Genomic DNA, 27563 nt, shown 5'->3' with positions numbered 1-27563 from the left:
GGGAGATGACCTTGAGCAAGGTGGATGTCTTCAGCCAAGGGCAATCATTGGGAAGGAGAACTAGCTACAAACTGTCCAGCTGCCAATATTCCCAGCATCTGGGAGGATGAGGGCTTCAGTTCTAAGGGGAGGGGTGTGGATGGTGGACTCTGGGCAGTACACTGTGGCTTCCACTATATTCCACCCCTTGCACCACTTAGATCCACTGACTTTTTTTTTTTTTTTCCAGAGACGAAGTCTCGTTCTGTTGCTCAGGCTGGAGTTCAGTGGCACGATCTCAGCTCACTACAGCCTCCGCCTCTTGGGTTCAAGTGATTCTCCTGCCTCAGCCTCCTGAGTAGCTGGGACTATAGGTGGCGTGCCACCATGCCCAACTAATTTGTTGTATTTTTAGTAGAGATGGGTTTTCACTGTGTTAGCCAGGTTGGTCTCTACTTCCTGATGTCATGATCCGCCTGCCTCAGCCTCCCAAACTGCTGGGATTGCAGGCGTAAGCCACCACCCCAAGCCAGATCCACTGGCTTTTATGTAAATTCTGGGAGAAGCTGATTCAGGATTCTGATGAACCTGTCTTCCCGAAGGAAACGTGTAAAAGGAAAGTTAGAGGAACAAACTAGAGCCCCTGCCACAGCAGCTGGTCTCAAGGAGACAAATGGTGCTCATCATTTCCCTTAACCACCCGACCTAGATTCCCCTAACCCTTAGCAGACACCTCTGCTGATGGAGATGGTGGCTCACCTGGTGGGATGATCCAGATCCTCAATCCTGAGTGGTCTGAGCTCCCAGTCACCAGGCCCTTCTCAGTCTGTGGCTGCTGTACTTATCTCCCCAACTGCCCCTTTCCTTTTTTTTTCTTTCTTGAAACTGAGCCTTGCTCTGTCACCTAGGCTGGAGTGCGGTGGCACAATCTTAGCTTACTGCAGCCTTGGCTTCTGGAGCTCAAGCGATCCTCTCACCTCAGCCTCCCGAGTGGCTGGGACTACAGGTGCATACCACCATGCCCAGCTAATTATTTTATTTTTTTGCAGTGATGAGAGTTCTCCATGTTTCCCAGGCTGGCCTTGAACTCCTGAGCTCCAGTGATCCTCCCACCTCTGCTTCCCAAAGTGCTGGGATTACAGGCATGAGCCACTGCACCTGGCCACATTTATCCCTTTTACCCTCAAAATCAAATGCAGGTGCATTGAGAGACAGTTGAGTGATTACTGAGATGCCAAACATACCCTTTCCCTGCTCTTCCTGCAGCTCTGCCTCCTCTTGATGATCAGGCAATCATGGATGGTGACTCCTTTCCTTGACTGTTGCTCTCTCAGGAGGAACCCACTGTGTTAGGTGGGGACACATTGTATGAAATTTAATAAGACTCTTGCTGTGCCTACAATAGAAGCATTCCCTCCCTGGGGCCAAGATCTTTAAATGCACAGAGTCCAAAGTCGTGGGACCAAAAGCAGAAATTAAAGAGGAGATGACTGGGATTATGGTAAGAACTGTTTCCACCCTTGATGTGCTACATCCAGGTGTTCTACCTAGGAGATAGCACGCCATATACTGGTCATTCATTTGAAACCTATGCTGCATCCCGGAACATGGGCATTGTATTCTCACTGGTCATCTTGTCAGCACCTGAGCTGCAGAGGCTTTTCCATTGCTCCGTCAGTGTGTTCCAGGGTCAGTAGATTTCATGGTCATGTGCCCACTGCTGCACCTCCATTCCTGTAAAATCGGTAGTCTGGTTCAGTGTGATGCCATGTGGGATCTTGTGTCAATAGAATAAATACTCAGATGTTCTGGCTGAAGCTTTCCAAGCAGAAAAGGCCAACCCATGGCTGAAATAAGAGTTGAGCCCAGTCAAGATGAGTTCCTGCTCTTTCAAGAATAGATGAGATCCAGTGTAGAGCACTTGACACAAACAGACCAGCTGGTGTCCTTGATGGACGGTGCTGTTTTGCACTCATCATCCTTGATGAATGAGGGACCCTGCTATGGGGCTCATATGCAGCCCCCATCTCTGCCACAATAACCGTTCCATTCATGTGCCTATTAAGCCAACACTAGGGTGTCTGTAATCACTGCAAACTTTGTTGCTATTATTATTATTATTATTTTGAGATGAGTCTTGCTCTGTCGCCAAGGCTGGAGTGCAGTAGCACAATCTCAGCTCACTGCAACTTCAGCCTCCCGGGTTCAAGCGATTCTCCTGCCTCAGCCTCTGGAATAGCTCAGATTATAGGCACATGCCATCATGCCTGGCTAATTTTTGTATTTATAGTATAGACAGTGTTTTGCCATGTTGGCCAGGCTGGTCTCAAACTCCTGACCTCAGGTGATCTGCCCACCTCAGCCTCCTGAAGTGCTAGGATTACAGGCATAAGCCACCATGCCCCGCCTCTTGGTATTATTATGTTGAGAAACTGTTATCAATTAAAAATATGAAAAAATAAAAGAATTATATTTTGCCTTTATTCCTTCTCTAATGCTATTCTTTATATAGATGTGAATTCTAAACGATATAATTTTTCTTTACTCTTGAGAGCTTGTTTGGAGGTTCCAGTGGGGGATTTGTATACCCTTGACCAAAGACCAGTCCTCATCTATCAAGGATGGTCGTCCTCTTCCACCGAACTCGCAGCTTCAGGAGGGACACACATGGAGTGGTAAGGTAGGAGGGGGATGCCCGCCGAGCCTGCCTGTTGTACCGTGGTGACGTGGTTCCTAAAGGTGTCAATGCTGCCATCGCCACCATCAAGACCAAGCGCAGCATCCAGTTTGTGGATTGGTGCCCCACTGGCTTCAAGGTTGGCATCAACTACCAGCCTCCCACTGTGGTGCCTGGTGGAGACCTGGCCAAGGTACAGAGAGCTGTGTGTATGCTGAGCAACACCACAGCTGTCGCCGAGGCCTGGGCTCGCTTGGACCACAAGTCTGACCTGATGTATGCCAAGTGTGCCTTTGTTCACTGGTACGTGGGTGAGGGGATGGAGGAAGGAGAGTTTTCAGAGGCCCGTGAGGACATGGCTGCCCTTGAGAAGAATTATGAGGAGGATGGAGCAGATAGTGCTGAGGGAGAGGATGAGGGTGAAGAGTATTAACTTGTATGCTGTATTTTGTACTCCATTGTCTTAGAATCGTTTTATTTTTGTTCTGTGGACCTGTCCATTATGGCCCTTAATTGTCAATAAAAGTGATGTTTCCATTTAAAAAAAAATAAAAAAGTAAATGCCTCCTAAAAGAGGAGGCTACTTTCTTTGTATGGTTTGTAAACTGGCTTTGAAGGTACTTCTAAAAAAGAAGCACAAGAAAGGTGGTGACAGACAACAGCATCATTGGAATAAGTCTCTAATCACCAAGGCAACTCACACCCATTTGGATGTGTGCATCTGGTGATGTTGTTATTTTCAAAGTTGTGTGCCACAAAGATGCATCCCTTGCTATATAAAAGAACTGTCATTGCATTTATATAGACATAAAAAGGGTAAAGGAGAAGTCACCAAATGGAAGATTCTTATGCATTAAGTGCTCAGACAGAATAAATCTTCATTAGGTGACAGCAGAAAGAAAAGACACAGACTTAGCCATCTCAGGTAGAAGTAACAGTCATCAGCCTCCTAGTTAGACAGACCTGGGTTTGAAGCTCTGCACAGCCATTTCCTAGCTGGTCTGGGGAAAATTACTTCAAGCCTCAGTGTCTTTATCTGTAAAATAAGGGGAATTACATTACCTGGTCAGGACATTGTCAGAATTAGAAATAATGTAGAGGTCCAACACAAGTAGGTCAATCAAGGGAAGATACTAAAAATAACAACAGGTGAAAGGTACCCCCCAGAGATAAAGTGGATAACTAAATGCATCCTTCTCACACATAGAATACGATAACCTCAGAAAAATATTGCCTAAAGTAAACATGCCTGCCGAGCCAATGTTCATCATCCAGGAATATGGAGAGGATGTTTGGGCTATGGGGGGGCGTGATATTTTACAATTGTATGGCCTTTTACCAAGGGTAGACTTGCAAGTTGCACTGGCTTCCCTGCTCTCTGGCTACCTGTTCCAGCATCCAGAGTTTGTGAACCTGGGGCCAAGGGACAGAATCTGGCATAGACAGGTGCACTTGACAGCTCTATCAGGGCTACTGCAGCTGTGTCGGGTGTCCCCACAAGGAGGCTGACATCCAGCTGTTACCCTCGCATTAAGCCCAGCCCCAGGCAGGGAAGCAACTGGTCAGAGGCACCTTTGACTTGGCACATCAGCACCCACTGCATTTTTCCCCTCCTGCTTTATCTGCCCAGAGGGATGCCCTCTTTCTTATGTGTACAAGGCATTGTATCTATAATTTGTGGTCCTGCCATAGCAATTTTTTTTGCATGTTTTCATTTTTCAACGGAGTGAGGTTGCCAAGTTTGAAAAATCAGGAATTTTACATAAGCATCTATATTTCTGGCTTCTTCTGAAAAACAATGTTCTTTCCACAGTGAGCCCACATTCCTTCCTGACAACCATCGCCTTTAAGCTGGAGCAGAGAGGCCTCTGCTAGCTTCAGGCCCAGACTCGCAGGTCGTCTACAGTCCCCGCGTACCTGGCGTCACCTGCAGGCCGGGGCCGGGGTTGGCTTCCACCGTGGAGGTTGCTGACACCCTGTGCCTTCGGCTCTGACTTGCAGCCGGTAGCACAGACACCTCCAGGGGGCAGCACTCCAACGCATCTTATGAGTGATGAGTGACAGGTGAGGGACAACATCCTTCAGAACACAAATTTCTCTCCTCGCTCTCTTGCCCATTTCTCCGGAGAGTCAGAGAAAGCCGCTCCCAAGTCCAGGGGTCGGGCTCCGCAGATGCCCGGTCCCTCCGGCGTGGGTAGAACAAAGCCACTCCCTGTCCTTGCCGAAGAAGGTAGAAATATCGTTGGCTGCTTCGGAGGCTGCCAGCAAAACTCAGACAATCTCCTGGGCTGTTGCAATCCATTTCTTCGCTTTTTCAAAACAGTCAGGAAGAGGAGGAGGAGGTACAGGTGGGGAGACACACCATCCCTGAAGAACCACTGGCAAAAGCCAAGTGGAGCCTGGTGCGGTGGCTCACGCCTGTAATCCCAGCAGTTTGGGAGGCCGAGGCGGGCGGATCACTTGAGGTCAGGAGTTGGAGACCAGCCTGGCCAGCATGGTGAAATACAAAAGTTAGCCGAGTGTGGTGGTGCACACTTGTAATCCCAGCTATTCGGAAGGCAGACGCAGGACAATCGCGTGAACCTGGGAGGCGGAGTTTGCAGTAAACTGAGATTGCACCACTGCACTTCAGCCTGGACAACACAGCAAGATTCTGTCTCAAAGTAAATAAATAAGTAAATAAATAAATAAACCCAAGCAGAAAAAAAATTACTCTGAAAATGATCACATCCAAGGATCAATGCTCAGACAGTTTATGGAATTCTCAGCCCAACTTGATAAAATCAGTATTTGAGGAAACCGTGGAGGAGCCCACTCATTTCAATCCCCGCCCTGCCAGGTCCTGAGGTTAACGAAGAGCTGTAGACACTATTAACTGCCACCTTAAGCTGATCACTCTAGCTTAGCCTACTTTCCATGTACAGATTTTGCCAGTGGACAACATGATGCTTTATCTTGTTTTTCTTTCCCTGGGACTTTTCTCTGGACATTGAAAACAGAAATACTAATAAGGTCACTTTTACCTGTTTGGTGCAAGAACAGAATTTTCAAACGCAACATTAATGCAACCCCTCAGTCCCTCAGATGTATGGGAAAGTTTCTAAAAATATGTGGCAGCACAATTATCAGAAAGAGATGAGATATTGTTACCTAATAAAAGTGCCATAAATAGAGAATTATGAACTACCATGGGAAATGAATCCATAGAAGAGGACATGCTGGAATGCGGGACAGTAAAAATCACTTAAACTTTGCGTGACCTTGAAGAAAGTCACGATGATCTGTTTTTCCAGGTCCTTCAAATAGCGCGGTGAGTTATGGCTGTTTCCAGGTCTTCCTCTCCAATGTTTTGAATTTAGACCCTTTGTGAGTCTTCCTTCCTTGGACAGCCTGGAGCCTCTCTCAAGTCTAAAGGCTGCCCGAGTTACTCTCTAACATCCTCTAGGCAGTATCAGTTAATGAGGTGAATTTCATGGAGGCATCTTGTTTGCAGCAGTGGGAACAGAAGTACCTCTCTTAGATAATTTAGAACACTAGTGAGCACGGGGTCAGATCACCCTGGGGTTGGTGTCACAACTGCAAAAGTGGCTCTGTGGCACTGAGTTCTTGGATAGTTTTCTACAGCTGGTCCAGATTTTCCATGGGCTCACCTTTAAATTAAAAGAATTTCTGCACTTTCAAGAATTTGAAAACAAAGCCATGTGTGAGAATATGAGATCCACTCATATGTCCTTGCAAGAAATAGGTTGCATTCCTTTTTCTGCACTTAAAAAGAAAGTACCTCCTCTTTTTTTTTCCAGAAGGCCATATATGTAAATGGTTCCAAATTAATCTTTAGCATGTGCCCATGTTGTTCTGATTTACTAAACTTTAAAAACATACATATTGTTCCCTGTTAACAGCTTTTGGCAACTTTTTCAGAGATTAAAATATATGAGCAAATTAGCAAAATGAGTACAATTATTAGCTAATATCATTCAACAAGTACAAAAGATACAAATACCTCTACAATACACAAAAGGCATGATTATAGTAGATTTTATAATGCCATAGAAGGTTTCTTATTTAATTTCATTCTTAATTCTCAAAATACAATGAAATTGCATAGAAGCAAAGTAATATCGTTACCAGAATAGTACTTTTACACGTCTTTAAGTGTTTCTTTGTTTTTAGGTAATTAAATGATGTTGTAGAAAGAACAGAGACCTGGGTTAGATAGAATTCTGGTTGTCTACCTTAACAGTTTGTGATACTGAGCAAATTATTTAACTTCTCTGATCTTTATTTTATTTACCTATGAAATAGTGTTGGTAATACTCATATCAGAGGGTGGAAAGGATTAAATGAGGTTCTATGTAAAATTTCTAACACGGTGCCTGGTACAGTGGAAGATGCTTAATAAAGATATCTTTCATTATTATTAGCTTTTTTTCAGGTGATGGTGATTTTAAATGTTTAGATAATTTTTTAAACTTCAGAAATAGTTGATCTTCCACTGATTAGGTTTGCTTATTTTAATCATTTATTTTTATTACCAGATTTATTTTTAGTACCAAAAATGTCAATGCCTGCCATAAACATAAAAATGAATAATAATTTAAACCATAAATATTAACTGAATTATTTCCTTTAATAACACATCACATAGGCTGGTGATAATTTTGGTGACTGGTTTATCTATTCTTCCTAAAAGCTAATTGCTGTTGGGTGGATGATCACCTGTGTGTTGTGACTGAACTCAGCCGTTGGATTTTATTTTTTTATTTGCTTCAGTAGCATTAGCCTTTTCTACCAAGATCCAAACAATCCATTTGCCTTTTTTCCCAAAAAAAATCTCTCATACATTATAAATACTACATACTGGCTAAATATTTCCTGGACAGACATAAAGGATACATAAATCAGTCTCTGTATGATGTTTCTCACTATAAAGGAGTTTATCTGGTTCAAGCCCCAGGCATTTATTGCATATCAGGTTTCTACAGTTCAGCCAAAAGTTTAAGGATAAGAACTTACTGCAAAAAGTCTTCTATTATTCTCAACCATTTTCTCATTTAGCATATATGGAGATTTGAAGTGGTCAGTGGTACAATAGTTGTGTCTGCATATTTCTCTTGTAGAATATTAGAACAAGGGATTTTTGCAGTTTACAGAGGGGAAGGCTGGCAAGGTGTTTGGAAACACACTCAGAAACCTGAGGAAATTAGTGGAAAGAGAGGCTTATTATTTCTAGAAATATGCTAGAGTACGTTTTGATTGTACACCTGAGGAATTAATGAGATTAAGTAGTTTTTATAACTTCTTTTTTTTTCTTTTTTTTGGAGATGGAGTCTCACTCTGTTGCCCAGGCTGGAGTGCAATGGAGCAGACTTGCACTGCAACCTCCACCTCCTGGGTTCAAGCTATTCTTCCGCCTCAGCCTCCTTAGTAGCTGGGATTACATGCACTGGCCACCATGCCTGGCTAATTTTTGTATTTTTAATAGAGACAGGGTTTCACTATGTTGGTCAGACCGGTCTCAAACTCCTGACCTCGTGATCCACCCACCTCGGCCTCCCAAAGTGCTGGGATTACAGGTGTGAACCACCATGCCCTTCCGTTTTAGGATTTCTTAATTGGATAATCAGTGAAGTCACCAGATCCCTTGGAGACAGTTCCAAGTTTCACAAAACTCGAGATAACTGTCAAAGAGCTGGAATGGTTTAATCATCTTTGAATAATACCTCTCAATGAAGCTATATCATAAGGATAAAAATCTACATTTTCTTAAATTGGTTGTAATCATAGGGTGACTAACTGTCCCTGTTTACCCAGGACTCAGGGTTTCCAGGCTGAGGGACAATGGGTACTAAAACCAGGACAGTCCCAGGCAAACTGGGATGTTGATAACCCTATCCCACGGCCTCATCTGTCTCATTAAAATATCTGGATTACTTAATGCTTCAGAAATATCCTTGGCTTACCTGACTCTACACAGTCAAGAAGCTTTTATTAATTGCCTATTGTGTGTCAGTTTCTGGAGGTGGTACTGTTCAAATGATCAACAAGCATCACAGACTGAAATATTTTGTGGTTTTCATACTTTGCATCTTGTGCTGATAGCTCCACATAGATAATTATGTTTTCAGGTTTGTGTCACTTCTGGAGGTATTAGCCTGACCGCAGCAAAATAGGATAATCAAAATGAACCTTTCCAGTGAATTCTGTCCTTGTGCTGCTAAATTAGATATACTTTCCAGGCACTGTGGCTCACATCTGTAATCCAGCACTTTGGGAGGCCAAGATGGATGGATCATTTGAGGTCAGGAGTTTGAGACCAGCCTGGCCAACATGGTGACACCCCATCTCTATTAAAAATACAAACATTAGCTGGATATGATGGTGCATACCTGTAATCCCAAGTACTCAGGAGGCTGAGGCAGGAGAATGGCTTGAACGCAGGAGGTGGAGGTTGTAGTGAGCCAGGGTCATGCCACTGCATTCCAGCCTGGGTGACACAGCAAGACTCCATCTTAAAAAATAAAAATAATAAAAAATAAATACATACATAAATAGATGAATATATAATTAGATATACCAAGAAAAGTATTAAAAAATTTCATGTGAGCATGAATGAAAATGGGCCAAAATAGGTAACAAACAGGGTCAGGTGTGGTGGTTCATGCCTGGAATCCCAATACTTTGGAAGGCTGAGGTGGGAGGATCACTTGAGGCCAGGAGCTCAAGACCAGCTTGGGTAACAAAGCAAGACCTCATCTCTATGAAAGAAAAAGCATGTTTAAGAGGTAATAAACAACTTGCTTGCCTTTCTGCCTGCCTTCCTAAAATACTAAGTTAAATGCAATACATGCCCTGACATTGTAGTTTGCCTTCACAAAGACTTACCAAATACTTACTCTAGGCTAAACCTTGTGCTAGGTGCTGGAGCTACAAGGCTGAATGAGAATAGGTCCTGTCCTCAGGAACCTTTCATTTAGTATGGAGATTTAGTGTATGCTAGTTGGTCTCTGTTCTCCCCCTCTCCTCCAGATCCATTCTCCATGTTTTCTTCCCCTCTCCCTGCCTACAGGATTTGACCTCTGTGAGCTGCATCACCGAGACTCCTTGCTCTGTGGCTTCTGATTGAGTTCAGCCAATGGGAGGCATTATTTTGGCATGGCAGCTCTGGCGGTTCCTCTACAATTGTAGTTCCCTCCTCCAAGGCGCTGGCACTCACTGGGCTCCTCTATCCAATAACAGTTTCCCTTAATTGTCCACTCCTGAAAATATAGTTTCTTTGTAAAACAACTTTCTTGGAATGTAGGGGGAAAAAAAAGAAAAAAAACTTTCATAATTTCCTCTGAGTGTGCCTTCTGTTTCCTGTACAGACCCTGATTCAATAGGAAGATAAATACTGAAATAGAGGAAGATAAATGTAATAATAGAGGTATACATAAGTAGAATGGGCAATAAATGGTACATTTTTGCACCATCAAGAATGCCCATATACTGCAAGGCTACAGTAGTCAAAACAGCATGGTACTGGTACCAAAACAGAGATATAGACCAATGGAACAGGACAGAGGCCTCAGAAATAATGCCACATGTCTACAATCAACTTATCTTTAACAAACCTGATAAAAACAAGCAATAGGGAAAGGATTCCCTATTTAATAAATGGTGTTGTGAAAACTGGCTAGCCATGTGCAGAAAGCTGTAACTGGATCCCTTCTTTACACCTTATACAAAAATTAACTCTAGATGGATTAAAGATTTAAATGTAAGACCTAAAACCATAAAAACCCTAGAATAAAATCTAGGCAAAACCATTCAGGACATAGGCATGGGCAAGGACTTCATGATTAAAACACCAAAAGCAATGGCAACAAAAGCCAAAATAGACAAATGGGATCTAATTAAACTCCAGAACTTCTGCACAGCAAATTAAGTTTATCAGAATGAACAGATAACCTACAGAATTGGAGAAAATTTTTGCAATCTACCCATCTAACAAAGGGCTAATATCCAGAATCTACAAAGAACTTAAAGAAATTTACAAGAAAAAAACAATCCCATCAAGTGGGCAAAGGATATGAGCATACACTTCATAAAAAAAGACATTTATGCAACCAACAAACATGAAAAAAAGCTCGTCAGCACTAGTCATTAAAGAAATGAGATACCATCTCACGCCAGTTAGAATGCGATCATTAAAAAGTAAGGAGACAACAGATGCTGGAGAAGATTTGGAGAAATAGGAACACTTTTACACTGTTGGTAGGAACGTAAATTAGTTCAACCATTGTGGAAGACAGTGTGGTGATTCCTCAAGGATCCAGAACTAGAAATACCATTTGACCCAGCAATCCCATTACTGGGCATATACCCAAAGGATTAGCAATCATTCTGTTACAAAGACACATGCACACGTATGTTTATTGTGGCACTGTTCACAATAGCACAGACTTGGAACCAACCCAAATGCCCATCAATGATAGACTGGATAAAGAAAATGTGGCAAATATACACTATGGAATACTATACAGCCCTAAAAAATGATGAGTTTATGTCCTTTGCAGGGACACGGATGAAGCTGGAAACCATCATTCTCAGCAAAGTAACACAAGAACAGAAAACCAAACACTGCATGTTCTCACTCATAAGTGGGAGTTAAACAATGAGAACACATGAACACAGGGAGGGTAACATCACACACCAGGGGCTGTCGGGGGGTGGGGGGCTAGGGGAGGGATATCATTAGGAGAAATACCCAATGTACATGACGGGGTGATGGATGCAGCAAACCACCATGGCATGTATATAACTATGTAACAAACTTGCACATCTGCACATGTACCCCAGAACTCAAGGTACAATTTAAAATAAAAGAATGCCAATATAACAGAGATAAATAAATACATCTTGAGCTGAGTACTGAAGGATAAGAAACAAATGGAAGAAAGACCTAGAAGGGATGATAGACAGCAAGGAGGGAAAATAAACTATGGTGCATTCATACAAATGTTAGCATTTGGGACATCTGGAACACAAAGAATATGGGAGAAAGCAGTGGGAGATAGTGTGGAGAGATGGGCCAGGATCTGGCCATATAGGTATGGAAAGCAGTCTTGTTCATTATTCACACTCACCCATCATGTACCAGACACTGTCTAGGCACTTGAAATTCGCAAGATAACAAAACAAACATCCCTATTCTTAGGAAAACATGAACAATAAGCAATAGAATGCTGGTCACAGTGGCTCACACCTGTATTCCTAACACAGGGAAGCTGGCATGGGAGGATTACCTGAGGTCAGGGGTTCGAAACCAGCCTGGCCAACATGACAAAACTATGTCTTTACTAAAAATACAAAAATTAGCCTGTGTGGTGGTGGGCACCTGTAGTCCCAGCTACTCAGGAGGCTGAGGCCAGAGAATTGCTTGAACCTGGAAGGGGGAGTCTCGCTATATTGCCCAGGCTGGTCTCCACTCCTGGAGTTAAGCAATTCTCCCACTCAACCTCCTAGAGTAGTTAGGATGACAGTACAGGCACACACCGCCACTCCTGGCTCTAAAACTTCCGGGCCATTTGTGCATTTCACCCAATTGCCTCTTTATAGTAATTAATTAGGATCTAGGGTGAAAAAAAAGAGTCAACAGCTATACCTAGTCCTCAAAGTTTTATATGTATTTGAGTAGTCATCAACTGCACAGTGCAGAAGAACCTAAAAAGCCTCCCTCCACCTAAAAAGTGTTAGTAACCATCAGGGAACTTTTAGATGCATGCCAGACCAAAGCAGAGTAAGGCTGTGCTGGGTGCTCTGTTTGTGGCTGCCTATGCTCTCACTTCTCTGCCTTGCTCTGTGCCCTTGAGAGGTTGACATGACCCTGAGTTGGCATCACCAGGCCTCAGTCTGCTGGTTTCTTGGGTTCCCCTCGAGGACTACTGCCCCCATGAGGCAACCACTGTCCCAGCTCTAGCTCTCCCTGAGCTCCAGAATCATTGTTTCCTCCTTTTACCCATGTGAGATTAATTGTTTTATTCTAGGACCCAGAAAAATGGACAGGCCAAAGTAGATTATGCAAAAATCCCCCAAGTAATATCTGATATTGGTGATCAGGGAGGTGTTTATTTTGCTTTTTAATGCACATACATATTTTTAAAAAATTATTCACTTTCACTTACTATAAGAAAAGTTGGCTGGGCATGGTGGGTCATGTCTGAAATCCCAGCACTTTGGGAGGCCGAGGCAGGAGGATTACCTGAGGTCGGGAGTTTGAGACCAGCCCGACCAACATGCAGAAACCCCTTCTCTACTAAAAATACAAAATTAGCTGGGCATGGTGGCGCATGCCTGTAATCCCAGCTATTTGGGAGGCTGAGGCAGGAGAATCGCTGGAACCCAGGAGGCGTAGGTTGCAGTGAGCCGAAATCGCACAATTGAATTCCAGCCTGAGCAATAAGAGCAAAACTCTGTCTCAAAAAAAAGTCATATTAATGAACAATTTTGATTTTTAAAAAACCAAACAACTTCTGTGACACTTTGGCTAACAAGTGGTTCAATATTCAAGCTTTGTCAACCAGATTCAGTGGCTCATGCCTGTAGTCCCAGTGCTTTGGGAGGCTGAGGTGGAGGCTCACTTAAGGCCAGGAGGTGGAGGCTGCAGTAAACCATGATCTCACACTCCAGCCTGGGCAACAGAGCAAGACTCTGTCTCTAAACAAACAAACGAACAAATAAATAAATAAAGTTTTTTCAAGCATGACAAATAATTTGTCTCCTTTGACCTGAGTCTCTCACTGCCTTTTATATAAAAATCTGGCAATAACCAAGAGTTTTCATAAGGCCTGTTGATCTATTTCTAAGATATGCATATAATTTATTTCACCATTATAATAATCTAAATCTATTGCCTTTATCTTCCAATAATCCACAGAATCAGTACACAAGAATTCTTTTTTCCATATATAGGCTGAGTATGCCTTATCTAATATGCTGACGCCAAAGCGTTTCAGGTTCTGGATGTTTTCAGATTTTGAAATATCTGCAAATACACAAGATAGCTTGGGGGTAGAACCTAAGTCTGAACAAAAAATTCACTTATGTTTTATATATACCTTATACACATAGACTGAAGGTAAATTTATACTATATATATATATATTTTTTTTAAAGATGGGGTTTCACCATGATGGCCAGGCTGGTCTTGAACTCCTGACATCAGGTGACCCACCCACCTCAGCCTCCCAAAGTGCTAGGATTACAGGCATGAGCCACCGCTCCCGGCTCTATACAATATTTTTAATAATTTTGGACATAAAACAAAGTTTGTATACATTGAACCATCAGAAAGCAAGCTGTCCCTGTCTCAGCCACCCACAAGGACAGTCTGTTGTTGTCTGTCGTCACCATTATTCTTGATGCCGAATTTATATGCTACTGATAAGCAAATCATTTTCTTACACTTATTCACACATAAGCACATAGTAAAAAATATGACGTATATATCTGGCATGCTCAGAAGAGTTATATTGCAGCAAAAGGGGGCTGGAGGGTCCTTTTTTCCCTTGGGGACACTGAATAAATTGTGTATTATGTGCCTGCATTTTGACTGTGACCATGTGTGTTATGTGCCTGCATTTTGACTATGAGGTTAAGTATGGAATTTTCCACTTGTCTCTCTTTGCTTAAAAAGTTTAGATTAGCTGGGCACAGTGGCTCATGCCTGTAATCCCAGCACTTTAGGAGGCCAAGGCCGGTGGATCATTTGAGGTCAGGAGTTCAAAACCAGTCTGGCCAACCTGGTGAAACCCTGTCTCTACTAAATATACAAAAATTTGTTGGGCATGGTGGTGCGCACCTGTAATCCCAGCACTTTAGGAGGCCAAGACCGGTGGATCATTTGAGGTCAGGAGTTCAAAACCAGCCTGCCCAACCTGGTGAAACCCTGTCTCTACTAAATATACAAAAATTTGTCGGGCATGGTGGTGCACACCTGTAATCCCAGCTACTCAGGAGGCTGAGGCAAGAGAATCACTTGAATCTGGGAGGCAGAGGTTGCAGTGAGCAGAGAACACTCCATTGCACTCCAGCCTGGGTGGCAGAGCAAGACTCTCTCTCAAAAAAAGAAAAAGGTTAGATTTTGGAGCATTTTGGATTTTGGATTTTGCATTATGTATGTTCAAGCTGAAAAGAAAATCTAATTTGCTCAAGACAAACTTAACAAAACATATGAGATATTCTGATACTGTATATATGTTCCTGTTTATATTTCCTTAATTAATGGACTTGGAACTACTTAGCCAATTATGGATTAGAGGATGAGACTTAAATGTTACTGTGCAATGGATAGAACAATTCATTCCTCTGTGTTATCACCAAATACTTATGGTATTTTACCCATCCTGTTGCCATGGAGATTAAGAAACAAATTAAAACACATTTGCCCAGGGTCATAATAATGTGGCCAGAATGTAAAGAAAAACTGATTTTTAATTTTGTATCAGTTTGCTTGTTTAGTCTACAGATTTCTATTTGCTTTAGCTTACTCAGTAATAAAGCGCAGCACTTCTAACACTACTGACTCACGTGGGCCTTTATATTGCATGGACCCAGATGCAATACATCTGGCTGTCTGCTTGGGTTGGCCACTAGATTGAAGGAGAGAGAGAAGTCTGGGATGATTCCCAAATGTCTGGATCTGGTGACAGGGAGATACAGCAGGGTGAGCTTGAGGCGAAAAAGCTGGGTTAGGAACTGTTGAACCTGAAATCCCTGAGGGCTGTGCCGACAGAGACAGCCAGTAGAAGGTTGCCTTTACCTGTCTGTGGTTCTGGGTAACTTCATGGAAAGAGAGTTCCAGGCAGTAGAAATAAGAGTACCCAGGACAAAACCCCAGGGAAGAGAAACAGCTGAAGGAGGACAGAGGAAGAAGGGTCAGGAATGAGACTGAGCAGGCGTCATGTGTCTGACACAAGAGCCTGACATAGTACATAGTAGACAGTCAGCAAATACCCTAACAGAGATGAATCCAAGGCTGGGCGGGGTGGCTCAAGCCTGTAATCCCAGAACCTTGGGAGGCCTAGGTGAGAGGATCCCTTGAGTCCAGGAGTTCAAGACCAGCCTGGGAAACATGATACGACCTTGCCTCTAAAACAAAAATTAATCATTAAAAAAAGAGATGAATTCATAACCTGGCTGCTAGAGCCCACCATGGGTTGGGTGGGTATAAAAGTGCAGCCCACTCTTACCAGCAGCTAATCAGAAATTTTCCTGGAATTCTGAGGCTCCTGTCTGACATCCTGGCTGCTCTGCTCAGGTCACTTTCCACCAAGTTCGTTTCCCATGCTCCTAGTTCCCTTCCTCCTGGTCTCCCTCATACTTTCTTTTCCTACTCCCCTTCCCCCACCCCCGACCCCTGTCCCAGCTTCAGCCCACCACAGGGAGAGCCCAGTGCCACCTATTACAGCTCGCCTGCACCTTCTCGTCTTTCAGAATGGAGCATCTACAAGATAACACCCCCCGCCCTTTTTTTTTTTTTTACCAGTACAGAATTGGGCTTCGTTATTCTCCTTAAAGGCCCTCTCTCTGTGGCGGATTGGGATGGATAAGATAAAGACAATTGAGAGGATGAAGAACTCATCCTGTTTTGCCAGTGAGAAGGGGTAGAATTAAAAGGATTGGGGGGGCTGAGGATGGTGGCTGCAGCATGTCATCTCAGTTACTCAGGAAGCTGAGACAGGAGGATTGCTTGAGCCCAGGAGTTTGAGACTATACGATTACACCTGTGAATAGCCACTGCACTCTAGCCTGGGCAACATATTGAGACCCTGTTTCTAGGGAAATAAAATTTTTTTGAATAAATTTAAATATTAGGGGAAAGGTAATCCCATCTTGCTATAAATAAAAGAAGATGGACGGTGGCTCAAGCCTGTAATCCCAGCACTTTGGGAGGCCGAGGCAGGTGGATCACGAGGTCAAGAGATCGAGACCATCCTGGTCAACAAAGGTGAAACCCCGTCTCTACTAAAAATACAAAAAATTAGCTGGGCATGGTGGCGCGTGCCTGTAATCCCAGCTACTCAGGAGGCTGAGGCAGGAGAATTGCCTGAACCCAGGAAGCGGAGGTTGCGGTGAGCTGAGATCGCGCCATTGTACTCCAGCCTGGGTAACAAGAGGGAAACTCCGTATCAAAAAAAAAAAAAAAAAAAAAGAAGATGGAGAGGTAAGAGGACCAAGAGCTAATGGCATTATTTACACTAAAAGCAATGCTTTAAAATTAGTTGCTAATCGAACTCCACCAAGACAAGAAGTAAGGGGATAGAGAGTCACCAGTGGATTTGGTCATAAGTGGCTTCTTGATGACTTTAGCAACACAAATTCTTATTGGTAGTGAGAGTGAGACCCTGGTGCACAGGGTAGGGTGTTCCTAGAACATAAGCAAACGTCCTTGCCAGCCAACGGTCCCCACTGCACTCTGCCCCAGGCTTTCTCACCTAGGAAAATGGCATCCCCCATCCAAAGCTCAAGTCAAGAATCCAGCAGCCACCCTTGATTCTGCTCTTCCACTCACCTCACAGTCTAGTCCTGTCTCCAAAATAAGTCCCAAATCTCACCACTTCTCACTCTTCAAAGAGCCGCCATTATCTCTTTCCTAGTGATTAAACAGCTTCGTAACTGGCTTCCCTTCTACCTTGCTTTCCCATAGTCTGTTCGCAAGACAGCAACAGTGGTCTTTTAAAACCAGCACTTTATCATTGCCCTTTGGGAAATCCTCCACAATGATCCAGTCTTACTTCAAAAAAAAATATTTCTGACTTCTTACCCTGCCCTACTTACAGGACATGCACATTTCTGCTCTCACATCACACTTCTTCTCTCACTGCACTCCGCCATACTCGGCCAAGTTTGTTCCCACTTCTTTTGCACTTGCTCTCCTTCAGATCTCAGAAGGAGCGTGCTCCTTGTCTCTCAGGCCAGCTAGCTTCACGCATGTGCCACATGCACCTTTTGCTCAGAAGAGATCTGTATCTGTTGTTACCATCTTGAAATTCCTTTATATATATATAAAAAGATGGGGTTTCACCATGATGGCTGGGCTGGTCTTGAACTCCTGACCTCAGGTGATCCACCCACCTCAGCCTCCTAAAGTGCTAGGATTACAGGCATGAGCCACCGTGCCCGGCTGAAATTCTTAATAGTCCTTGAACATGGAGTCTGCGTTTTTATTTTGCACTGGCCCTGAAAATTGTGTAGCTGGTTCTGCTTTCAGGGATTGTATTAGAAGTCTCCTCCTCAGGCCAAGCACAATGGCTCATGCCTATAATCCCAGCACTTTGGGAGGCTGAGGCGGGTGGATCACCAGGTCAGGAGTTTGAGACCAGCCTGGCCAACATAGTAAAACCCCATCTCTACTAAAAATACAAAAAAATAGTTGGATGTGGTGATAGACGCCAGTAATTCCAGCTACTTGGGAGGCTGAGACAGGAGAATTGCTTGAACCTGGGAGATGGAGGTTGCAGTGAGCCAAGATGGAGCCACTGCACTCCAGCCCAGTCGACAGTTCGAGACTCCGTTTCCCAGAAAAAAAAAACAACAAAAAAAACTCCTCCTCAAAGAGGCCTTCCTTGGCCACCTATCCTCAAGTAGCCCCTTCCCTTCTAAGTTACTCACTATCCTATTACTCTCATTTAATTTTCTTTATAACAGTTGTCATGCTGTCATATGTTCTGGCTTCTGTATTTATTTGTGTATTGTCCAGTTTCTCCTTTTGGAATGCAGCGTTGAGCACCTACAATGCAGAGGCCGCTGTATCCCCAGTGTGGAACGTAATGAGTGCCTGATACATTTGCTGAATAAACTATTCTAAGGGCTGAACTTGCTGGAAGCAAGAGAAGCACTCTGCTAGGTGTATAATAGAAATTTTAGACTGTACCTGATATTTATATATACTCTCACCAATAATTAAAATTGTGCAGTGCTGCTCTAAACAGATAAATTCTGGCTTCATGATGATGGTTAAGTGGAATATAATTTTCTCATTTTGTATTCAAATGTGATCTTTTTCATGAAAGATTTTGAAGTCTAGATTCGGTCCCTACTTTTGCTACTCTGTTATATGAAACTAAAACAATAATTTTAGTTTAGTCTGAATTTTTTAATTTATTTTTATTTTTTAGACAGAGTCTCGCTCTGTTGCCTAGGTTGGAGCGCAGATGCGATTTCAGCTCACTGAAACCTCTGCCTCCTGGGTTCAAGCAATCCTCCAGCCTCAGCCTCCCAAGTAGCAGGGAGTACAGGCACCTGCCACCAAACCCAGCTAATTTTTGTATTTTTAGTAGAAATGGGGTTTCACCATGTTGACCAGGCTGGTCTCAAACTCCTGACCCAAGTGATCCATCTGCTGTGGCCTCCCAAAATGCTGGGATTACAGGCCTGAGCCACTGTGCCTGGTCTAGTTAATTTTTTAAAAAGGTTATTGGTCTACCTTCAATGACATTGAAGGCTCAATAAAATATTTTCATTTGTGATAACTAATTTGACCTGCTCAGCAATCTCTAAGAGAGATAAAGTAGCTGTAATTCTTCATTTTACAGGTCGTGTCAAATCATTTCATACATTCCAGTTATGTAGAAGCTTGGTAAGAATATGTGAATAATAATCACAGAACTTCAGAGCTGGGAGTAACAGTTGGAAATATTTCTTCCAATAATCTCTTTTGTAATGAGAGGACAATGAGGTCCAAGTGGACAGGACCATGAGACAAGGAAGCAAGGAAGTTGATGGAAATTGACCTCTGAAGTCAGTGATCTTTGTCATGAGTGGTATACAGTGATCTTCATCACTGACTTAAGGACACCGTTAGTCCTTTTGAGCAAGTGAGTTATCCAACCTTTGCCTGCAAAGGGGGAAATTTTTAAATAAGTATTTACACTCCACTTCTAAAATTTTGCTTGATTGTGAATCATCTTCTTTAAGTTTATTAAATGAATGACTGAATAAATGAACATAAGGAAATAAGGAAGGGAAAAAGAAGGATGAGAGGGAGGCAGGGATACAGGAAGACAGGGAGGGAAGGAGGGAGGGAGGGAGGGAGGGATGGGAGGGAAGGGAAGGGAAGGATAAGTTTGATGACATTAGCTGCTATTATACTCTATGTGGATAATTTATTTAGATCTATATGCTTTATCTTTTGTTTTACTTCTCTTATGCATATTCTCCTCAACTTTTTTTTCAGTGGGTCAGTGGAGGCCTGTGTCTTGCAACTGTGGAAAGGCTGCTACCAGGCTGACACCCCTGGCCTCTCACCCTCCCACTTCTTCCCCTGCAAAGCAGGGTGTTATTTGATTCACATTCTTAGTCTGTGGATCTCAGCTGAGGAGAACTCCCTCTTTCCATCTCTTTTGGACCTTACTGGATTTTCCCTCTTTCCATCTCTTTTGGACCTTACTGGTGCAAGACAGCAAATCCTAGCTGGTATCTACAGGACACATGCACTCCTGTATTACATGGCTGCAGGGCCACTGTCATTGTATCCTGGAGTTGGTTCTACATAAGACACAGCATGAGGGGTTTACAGGCTTCCTAGTCTGCTCCTGGCCAAATGTCCCAGTTAGAAACCCAGAGATTGTCTGCCTTTGCCAGTGGCAGGATGGGCAAGTCTAACTCAAGGGTGATATATTAGCAAGACCATTATGGCCAGGCATCTAAGATGCTCTGTCCACATCTGAACTTATCAACAATAAACCAGACATTTTCAACTTCACCTGATTCTTCTATTTTTCAGTTGATGCCACATGCATTCTCTTGCCATCCTTCTTAATTAAGATGGCTTTGCTTCTAGATCTCCTTAATTGCCAAGCAGCTATCTATAATATTTTATAATCCACTTAAATCTTGAGCATAATGATGTCATAATTATGAAAGTGACCGGATTCACATGAAGTATTACTTAATCTTAAGAAAAAATGGCAGCTGTGAAAACAGATGAAGTAATTAGAGGAAGAGCCTTTTGGAAGCTTCAAGATATTTTCAAAGTAATTAGTACTAGTTAGCAATAAAGTTCTGTTCTCAGAAATTGCACTTAAAGAAGGAACACGGATTAAAGAAAAAAGTCGACTACTAGGAAATAAGCCACTAGACTTTTAAAAACTGGTTCTATTTTCAACAAAATTTGGGTCTCTTGAAAAAGAACACACAGATGCCATCCATGACTTCAAAGGGGCCCAAACTTGAACAGTAGTGAAATAATGAGCAAGGGTGCACAGAGTCAGGGTAGAGCTGAACAAATTCCTATGACCAACATTTCCGGAATGATAGGACACTTCTGGTTTTTCATTTTGTTTTGTTTTGTTTTGTTTTTGAGATGGAATTTCACTCTTGTCCAGGCCGGAGTGCAATGCCGCAATCTCGGCTCACCGCAAACTCCGCCTCCCGGGTTCAAGCAATTCTCCTGCGTCAGCCTCCCAAGTAGCTGAGATAACAGGCACGAACCACCATGCCCAGCTAATTTTTTGTATTTTTAGTAGAGACAGGGTTTTATCATGTTGGTCAAGCTGGTCTCAAACTCCTGACCTCATGATTCACCCACCTTGGCCTCCCAAAATGCTAGGATTACAAGCGTCAATCACTGCGCCCAGCAACACATCTGTTTATAAGTGCGGATTGTAGTTACTCATAAGCAACATTAGGCTGTTTAAAATAATAGTTCGAGTTTTGCTATGAGCTGATCTGTTTTCTAACAGAGCTAAGAGGTTTCCAACTAAAACAGAATTAGTGGGTAATCAAGGCAGCTGACATGGGGTGTGGCTGGGCCTTGAATGTGTGTCACTCTCTGTGCCCAAGCAGAGCAAAGATAAACTCCAGACTGCATGTTGCTCAGAGACCAGAAACAACTCCGAAGGGCCCCTAAAAGGCAGGTGGACCAGTTCAGAATTATCATGGTCTGACCTGCTTAGACAAGTACTGAGCACATAATAAGGATTGACCGGCTAGTCTCTCAAAACTTGCAAACAGGGCGCAGGGTGATCTTGAGATTTCAGTAGCCAGAGAGACCCATCATGTAGATTCTAGAGCTGGCTGTTGTGACTAACTGCTAAGTTGTTTTTAAATGAATCCTTAAGTGCTACATTTTTCAGTTCAGCTAATCAAGTAGCAAATTGCAATAGGCCTAAAATACTCATCTATTGCATTATGCATATGCTAGGCTTTCTCACGCTATCTGGTTATATCACTTCATATATTAATAGTCCAAAAATGCCAAACAAACAAACAAAACAAAAATGCCAAATGACTGTAAATACACTTTTCAAACTGTTTTATCTAAGAGTTTACTCACTTTCACATTGCAGCTTATAGTATTTCCAATCTAAGAGATTTATTTTGCCTGCATAGGAATCTATGTGTTTTAAATTGAACATTTTAAAAATATTTTTAAGGTTTTGATGAGTCCTATCAAAACACATTTGTATAAAGGAAGGTAGCCAAAGGTCACTGTTCCCAATTGTGTACACAGCCTGCCCTCTAGTGTTTTCTTCTAAACTGTACCAAATTTTAAATCATAGTCATAATCTCAAAATGTTGGGTTAATAGGATTAAACACTGAGTCATCAAATTGACAGGACAGAGCTAAATCCCTGACACAGATGAAAGTTAAAGCAGAGAAAAACAAAGGTCCTTCCAGGAACTGGTGGCAACTTCACTGGGGAGATATTGCAAAGTTCGTGGTAACTAGACTGTATTAAAAAGTTTTGTTTTGTAAACTGGATATTAATAGAAGGAGAAGAGTTAGTTGAAGTTAGTTGAAATGATGTATGTAAAATGTGATAACTATATAATTACTAGTACAGTTGCTAGTTTATGATTTTATTAAAAAGGCATTCCAAATGTTGATCAAATAATGGAGTTTTCTGTGGTGGTTTTCTTTTTAAATAGTAGATATGCATAAAGCAGTTAACTATTCCCTTTGTGGGAGTTAAAATAATCAAGCTTATTTTATAGTTTTAACTTTATTAAAGCATATGGCTATTCTAATTTATTTAACTTTCCTTAGTAAGGTTTTAACTTTTGTATTTGGAATATTTATTACTAATGTATATCAAATTAAACTCAAAGGGAAATTCCTTAAATGAGAAGAAAAAATTTTAACTGTGCACTATTCATGTAGCATAATGGGTTTTATAAAGAGTATGAGAAAAATACGTGTGGTTGGTTTTGCTTTCTTAAAAAGAAAATAGCAAACCACCTAGGGAAAAACTCACTTGAGAACACAGAATTCTGGAGGGAAAAAAAAATCCCTCTAACAGATTCTAATCAATTCTGTATTTAGAGATGTTTGCTGTTGACAAGGAAATAAAATGAAGCTTGGACTCTGAGAGGACGTGGTCTATCCTGCCCATTGCGTTGAGTTTCAAGTACTTCATATGGAGAACTTACTTAACTGTCATGAAGAATTTAAACCAAATAGGGACTTGATTTTTTTTGTTTTTTTAACTTACATTTCAAGCTTCCTTATGTCTCAGGCACATTAGCATAAGTTGTCTAAAGTTATAAAGAAAAATTGAAGGAAAAATGCTTTGGAACCCCATGTGTTTTCAATTGATGCCAACAGAAACTAACCTAATGGAAGGCATTTGATGCGGGTTTATTTTTCCTCTGCAGTAACAGCGGGATCATGAAGCCGCCATTCTTGGTGTTTACCATGTATCTGCTGTGGTTGAAAGATTGTCACTGTGCACCTACTTGGAAGGACAAAGCTGCGATCAGTGAAAACCTGAAGAGTATGTTTGGTTTCTTATCCATGCTGTGTCCTGTTTGCATGTTGGCTGTCCTGATGGCATTTATAGTGAGTTGCAGTTGAGAGAGAACCATATTCACTGTCTGCATGGTGAAACATTCTCTAGGCACTTAGACCAAGTCATCATGACTCCAAACATCTGGATAAAAATAGAAAATTCCAATCACATCTCTGCAAACATTCACATTTCCAGATGTTTGTATCATGTAGATAAAACTTGCCAATTTTTTCACGGCATTTTTTTTTTTTTTGTATCATCCGGATGGTTGGTGTCATCTCAGCACAGCTCTAATGAACAGTAAAATACTTTCCTAGCATTTGAAAAATGTAAACCATTAGAGTAATCTGTGTAATTATTCTTAAACTAGTGAAAGAATGGGTTATAATTACATTGAATCTGGTTGTTCTGTGGCCATTAACTTGCAACCCTTGCTTGGTGATAAATGCTTTGGGTAGTTAATATTTAGAAGAATCAATTAGCTAAAATGTAGCTGATTTGGTGTCTGTAATTAAATTCAGAGTCAAGAATAAGCTCCTTAGGAGGCCACGTCAGCTATTTTGAACAGGGAATGCCAGTTGATTTTAAACCTACTAAGGGCTTATTAAAAGTATAAGACACGTCCATTAGGTTATAAAGGAAGCTTGTATTACCTGGGATATTTTCTAGATTTCATGCCTCTTTGGAATGTAATTGAAGCTGAAAGAAAGAGAAATTGTTGATTGTGTCTGAGGTCCCCAGCTGGGCACTTAATATAAATTGTTTGTGAAGAAAATGCAAAATTTCCTCTAATATAAACACACTTGAGTCTTAAATGAAAGAAAAAAATGGATAAATGAAAACAGGGCCTGAGCAAAATGACAAGAGGAGGTTCAGTGACCTCTGATTTGTTTAGGGGCTCACAAGTGAGGAACAGAAGGTATGTTCCGTGTGGCAGCTGGGTCCATGTGGCAGCTGCCAGCTAATTCATTATCATCTGCTTTCAGAGTATGAGCCTATAAAAGAACAATTAAGCCTCTCTTTAGGAAACATGAAAGATTGGTGAACCTGGTGTTCTGTAACCTGATCAGATCTCAAAGAAAAAATTGCCACGTGTCTTTTAGGTTTTTCTGAAGTGGGGGAGATAGAGGCAGATGAAGAGGTGAAGAAGGCTTTGATTGGTATTAAGCAGATGAAAATCATGATGGAAAGAAAAGAGAAGGAACACAGAAATCTAATGAGCACCCTAAAGAAATGCAGAGAAGAAAAGCAGGTACGGTCATTGAAAATAATGTCTGTTCTTACACAGATCTGGACCAGAAATATTGCATTTGTAAGTGCCATTGATGAATCACTTATTTTCTCTAATAATAAATTTTATTGGTAGTTGCTTTAATTAGAGGACAAGTTTGAGGGAAAATTCAGGTTTCCTTGAAGAGCATATTTCCTGTAAGATAGGCTTCTGCAGGACTCCAAACCCTGGAATCTGAGGGATTCATCTCTGTGTAAGTGCTGCTTTCTCAAAAATAAATAATTCTTGGTCTCTTCTGGTTAAGATATTGAGTCAAAAGAATCTGGAGAATTTTTTTAATTAGATCAGTGGTCTCCAGAGGTTTTTTTTTTTTTTTTTTTTTTTTGAGACAAAGTCTTCGTCTGTCACCCAGGCTGGAGTTGATCCCAGCTCACTGCAACCTCTGCCTCCTGGGTTCTGGCAATTCTCCTGTCTCAGCCTCCCCAGCAGCTGGAATTACAGGTGCCCACCACCATGCCTGGCTAATTTTTTTTTTTTTAGTAGGGGTTTCACCATGTTGGCCAGGCTGGTCCTGAACTCCCGGGCTCAAGCGATCCTCCCACCTCAGCCTCCCAAAGTGCTGGAATTACTACAAGCATGAGCCACCATGCCCAGCCCAAAGTTTTTTGGTCTCTCATTTCTGACTAAAAAATTTATTAGCACTCACTCCTAAATATATACATATTAATTTACTTATAAATTAGATACATGAATTGCTGCCATTAATATCTCAAGGCACAATATGTATTTAAGGTGAGATTCATCATTAGCGAGTGTGGATGTAAGTCCACATTTCAAATAATCTTCTAGATACTTTGAAACTTTTAGCCAACTTGCCAGATCTGATTAGATCACCATAGTTTTCCTTTGTCACATGGCCAATAAAGAGCTCACGATGATGAACTGTCAGCTCTGCCATTTGTTTTTTGTCCACTGAGCTTAAATTATCCATTTGTTTTTAATCTGCCTAGTTTTTTTCCAAGAATCTTGTTAAGCCTCCTGTCCGTTTAGTGAAGGTTAGTTTAGTTAAAACTAGATAATAAAATCCATTAGTCTACCTGAGTTCTTGTACATGGCTTCTGCAGGACTTCACATTCATTACAATTGGCTGCATGTGAACAGAGCAAGGGAGCTAGTCAATGCTTCTGGAATGTAGAGGATTGATCCCTTCTTTCCCAAGGTTCTCACAGAGCTGGGCACATATGATGTCTGACATATTCATCTCAAGAGAGCACCATGTAGCCAGGCGTGGTGGTTCACGCCTGTAATCCCAGCATTTTGGGAGGCCAAGGCGGGTGGATCATCTGAGGTCTCTAGTGCCAGACCAGCCTGACCAACTTGGAGAAACCCCGTCTCTACTAAAAATACAAAAAACTAGCCAGGCCTCGTGGTGCCTGCCTCCAGCTACTCAGGAAGCTGAGGCATGAGAATTGCTTGAACTCAGGAGGCGGAGGTTTCAGTGAGCCAGATCACACCATTGCACTCCAGCCTGGGCAACAAGATCAAAACTCCGTCTCAAAAAAAAAAAAAGAGTACCATGTATATGCAATAATGCATTAACCTAATTCACCTTTTAAAATTCAAATAGCTGCTGGGCACAGTGGCTCACGCCTTTAATCCCAGCACTTTGGGAGACTGAGGCAGGTGGATCACGAGGTCAGGAGTTCAAGGCCAGTCTGGCCAAGATGGTGAAACCCCGACTTTACTAAAAGTGCAAATATTAGCTGGGGGGAGGGAAGGGGATGGCAGGTGCCTGTAATCCCAGCTACTTGGGAGGGTAAGACAGGAGAATCACTTGAACACTGCGGGGGGACAGAGGTTGCAGTGAGCCAAGACCGGGTAACTGCACTGCAATCTAAAGCAACAGAGTGAGACTTTGTCTCAAAAAAAAGAAAAAGAAAGATTCAAATAGCTTTACTTAATAGCTATAGCTCGAACTATGTATTTTATCAATGGAGAATACATGTTATATTCAAATGTCCTTGGAAGATGTAAAAAATTGTTCATATGCTACAGTATAAAGTTCAGTACATTTCTAAACTATGGACATTGAATAGCTTGCAGTTTAATGACAATAATTAACATCACACTCAGAAACAATGACTTTTTTTAAAAAAGGTTATCTTCAAACATTACCCTTAAATCAAACAGGAAATTAAAATTTAACAAAAATAATTTGGAAAGTCTTTCCAATTTTCATGTTGAGAGTAAATTATTTTTAAATTTATTTTTATTTTTTGAAAAATGTTAAATTTTAAAATACATATAACAAAATTTACCATCATAACCATTTGTAAGTGTACAGTTCAATAGTGTTGAATACATTCACATCGTCATGCAATCCATCTCCAGAATTATTTTCATCTTGCAAAAACTGAAAGTCTATACATATTAAACAATGCCTCATTCACCCTACCCAGCCAGACTTTTAATTAAAAAGGATAAGTGGAAGTTCTAATATTTTCTATCTATTCCTCTATCTATAAAGTTGAGGGCCACTGAATTCCAGATTGCTGCTGGCATCTTTTTACTTATGAGCATCACGGCCTCTGGGAGTCCATTAAGCAACTGGAGCCAGGTAGTGTGACAGGCTGACCCCAAAGCTGCGTGTCAGCTTTGATCTTGCAGCCCCACCTACTGCCCTGAGTCAGTCAGGATTCCAGCAAGGAAAGGAGAATGCCTGACCAGCAGCTGCAAAACCCTTCTCCCTTTTGGCAGCAATCAAAAGATTTTGAGGAAATCCAAAATAGCTCCTCATCAGAAAAATGTGGAAGCCCCTCCAGCTGGGATCTTCCCTGGTGGGCTTGTGAGCTTGGCCATCTGGGAATAGAGACACTAGATAGCACTAATACACTCTTCACAA

At 41.9% G+C, this 27563-nt stretch overlaps 1 protein-coding gene and 1 pseudogene across 6 annotated transcripts in view; both read left to right on the top strand.

The window, feature by feature from the left end:
* The first annotated feature begins 1502 nt into the window (after positions 1–1502).
* LOC118146678 (tubulin alpha chain pseudogene) lies at positions 1503–7114 on the top strand (annotated as a pseudogene).
* A 15160-nt stretch (positions 7115–22274) lies between these two features.
* The window catches only part of CLUL1 (clusterin like 1), a 41236-nt gene continuing 35947 nt past the window's right edge, over positions 22275–27563 (top strand). For 4 of the 6 annotated variants that reach the window (XM_054244032.2, XM_035270690.3, XM_035270689.3 and 1 more), the window contains exons 1-3: positions 22275–22355; positions 23297–23415; positions 24534–24682. In XM_054244032.2, the coding sequence (XP_054100007.1) occupies positions 22282–22355; positions 23297–23415; positions 24534–24682 (342 nt within the window). In that variant the 5' untranslated portion in view covers positions 22275–22281. Of the gene's footprint in view, positions 22363–23296; positions 23416–24533; positions 24683–27563 lie in introns of all 6 variants that reach the window. The other 2 variants (XM_035270692.3, XM_035270691.3) reach the window with 1 other exon arrangement.

The sequence above is a fragment of the Callithrix jacchus genome, chromosome 13 (assembly GCF_049354715.1).
Source record: "Callithrix jacchus isolate 240 chromosome 13, calJac240_pri, whole genome shotgun sequence".
In the NCBI taxonomy this organism is placed as follows: domain Eukaryota; kingdom Metazoa; phylum Chordata; class Mammalia; order Primates; family Cebidae; genus Callithrix; species Callithrix jacchus.
This window is presented reverse-complemented; position numbering and strand designations above follow the sequence as displayed.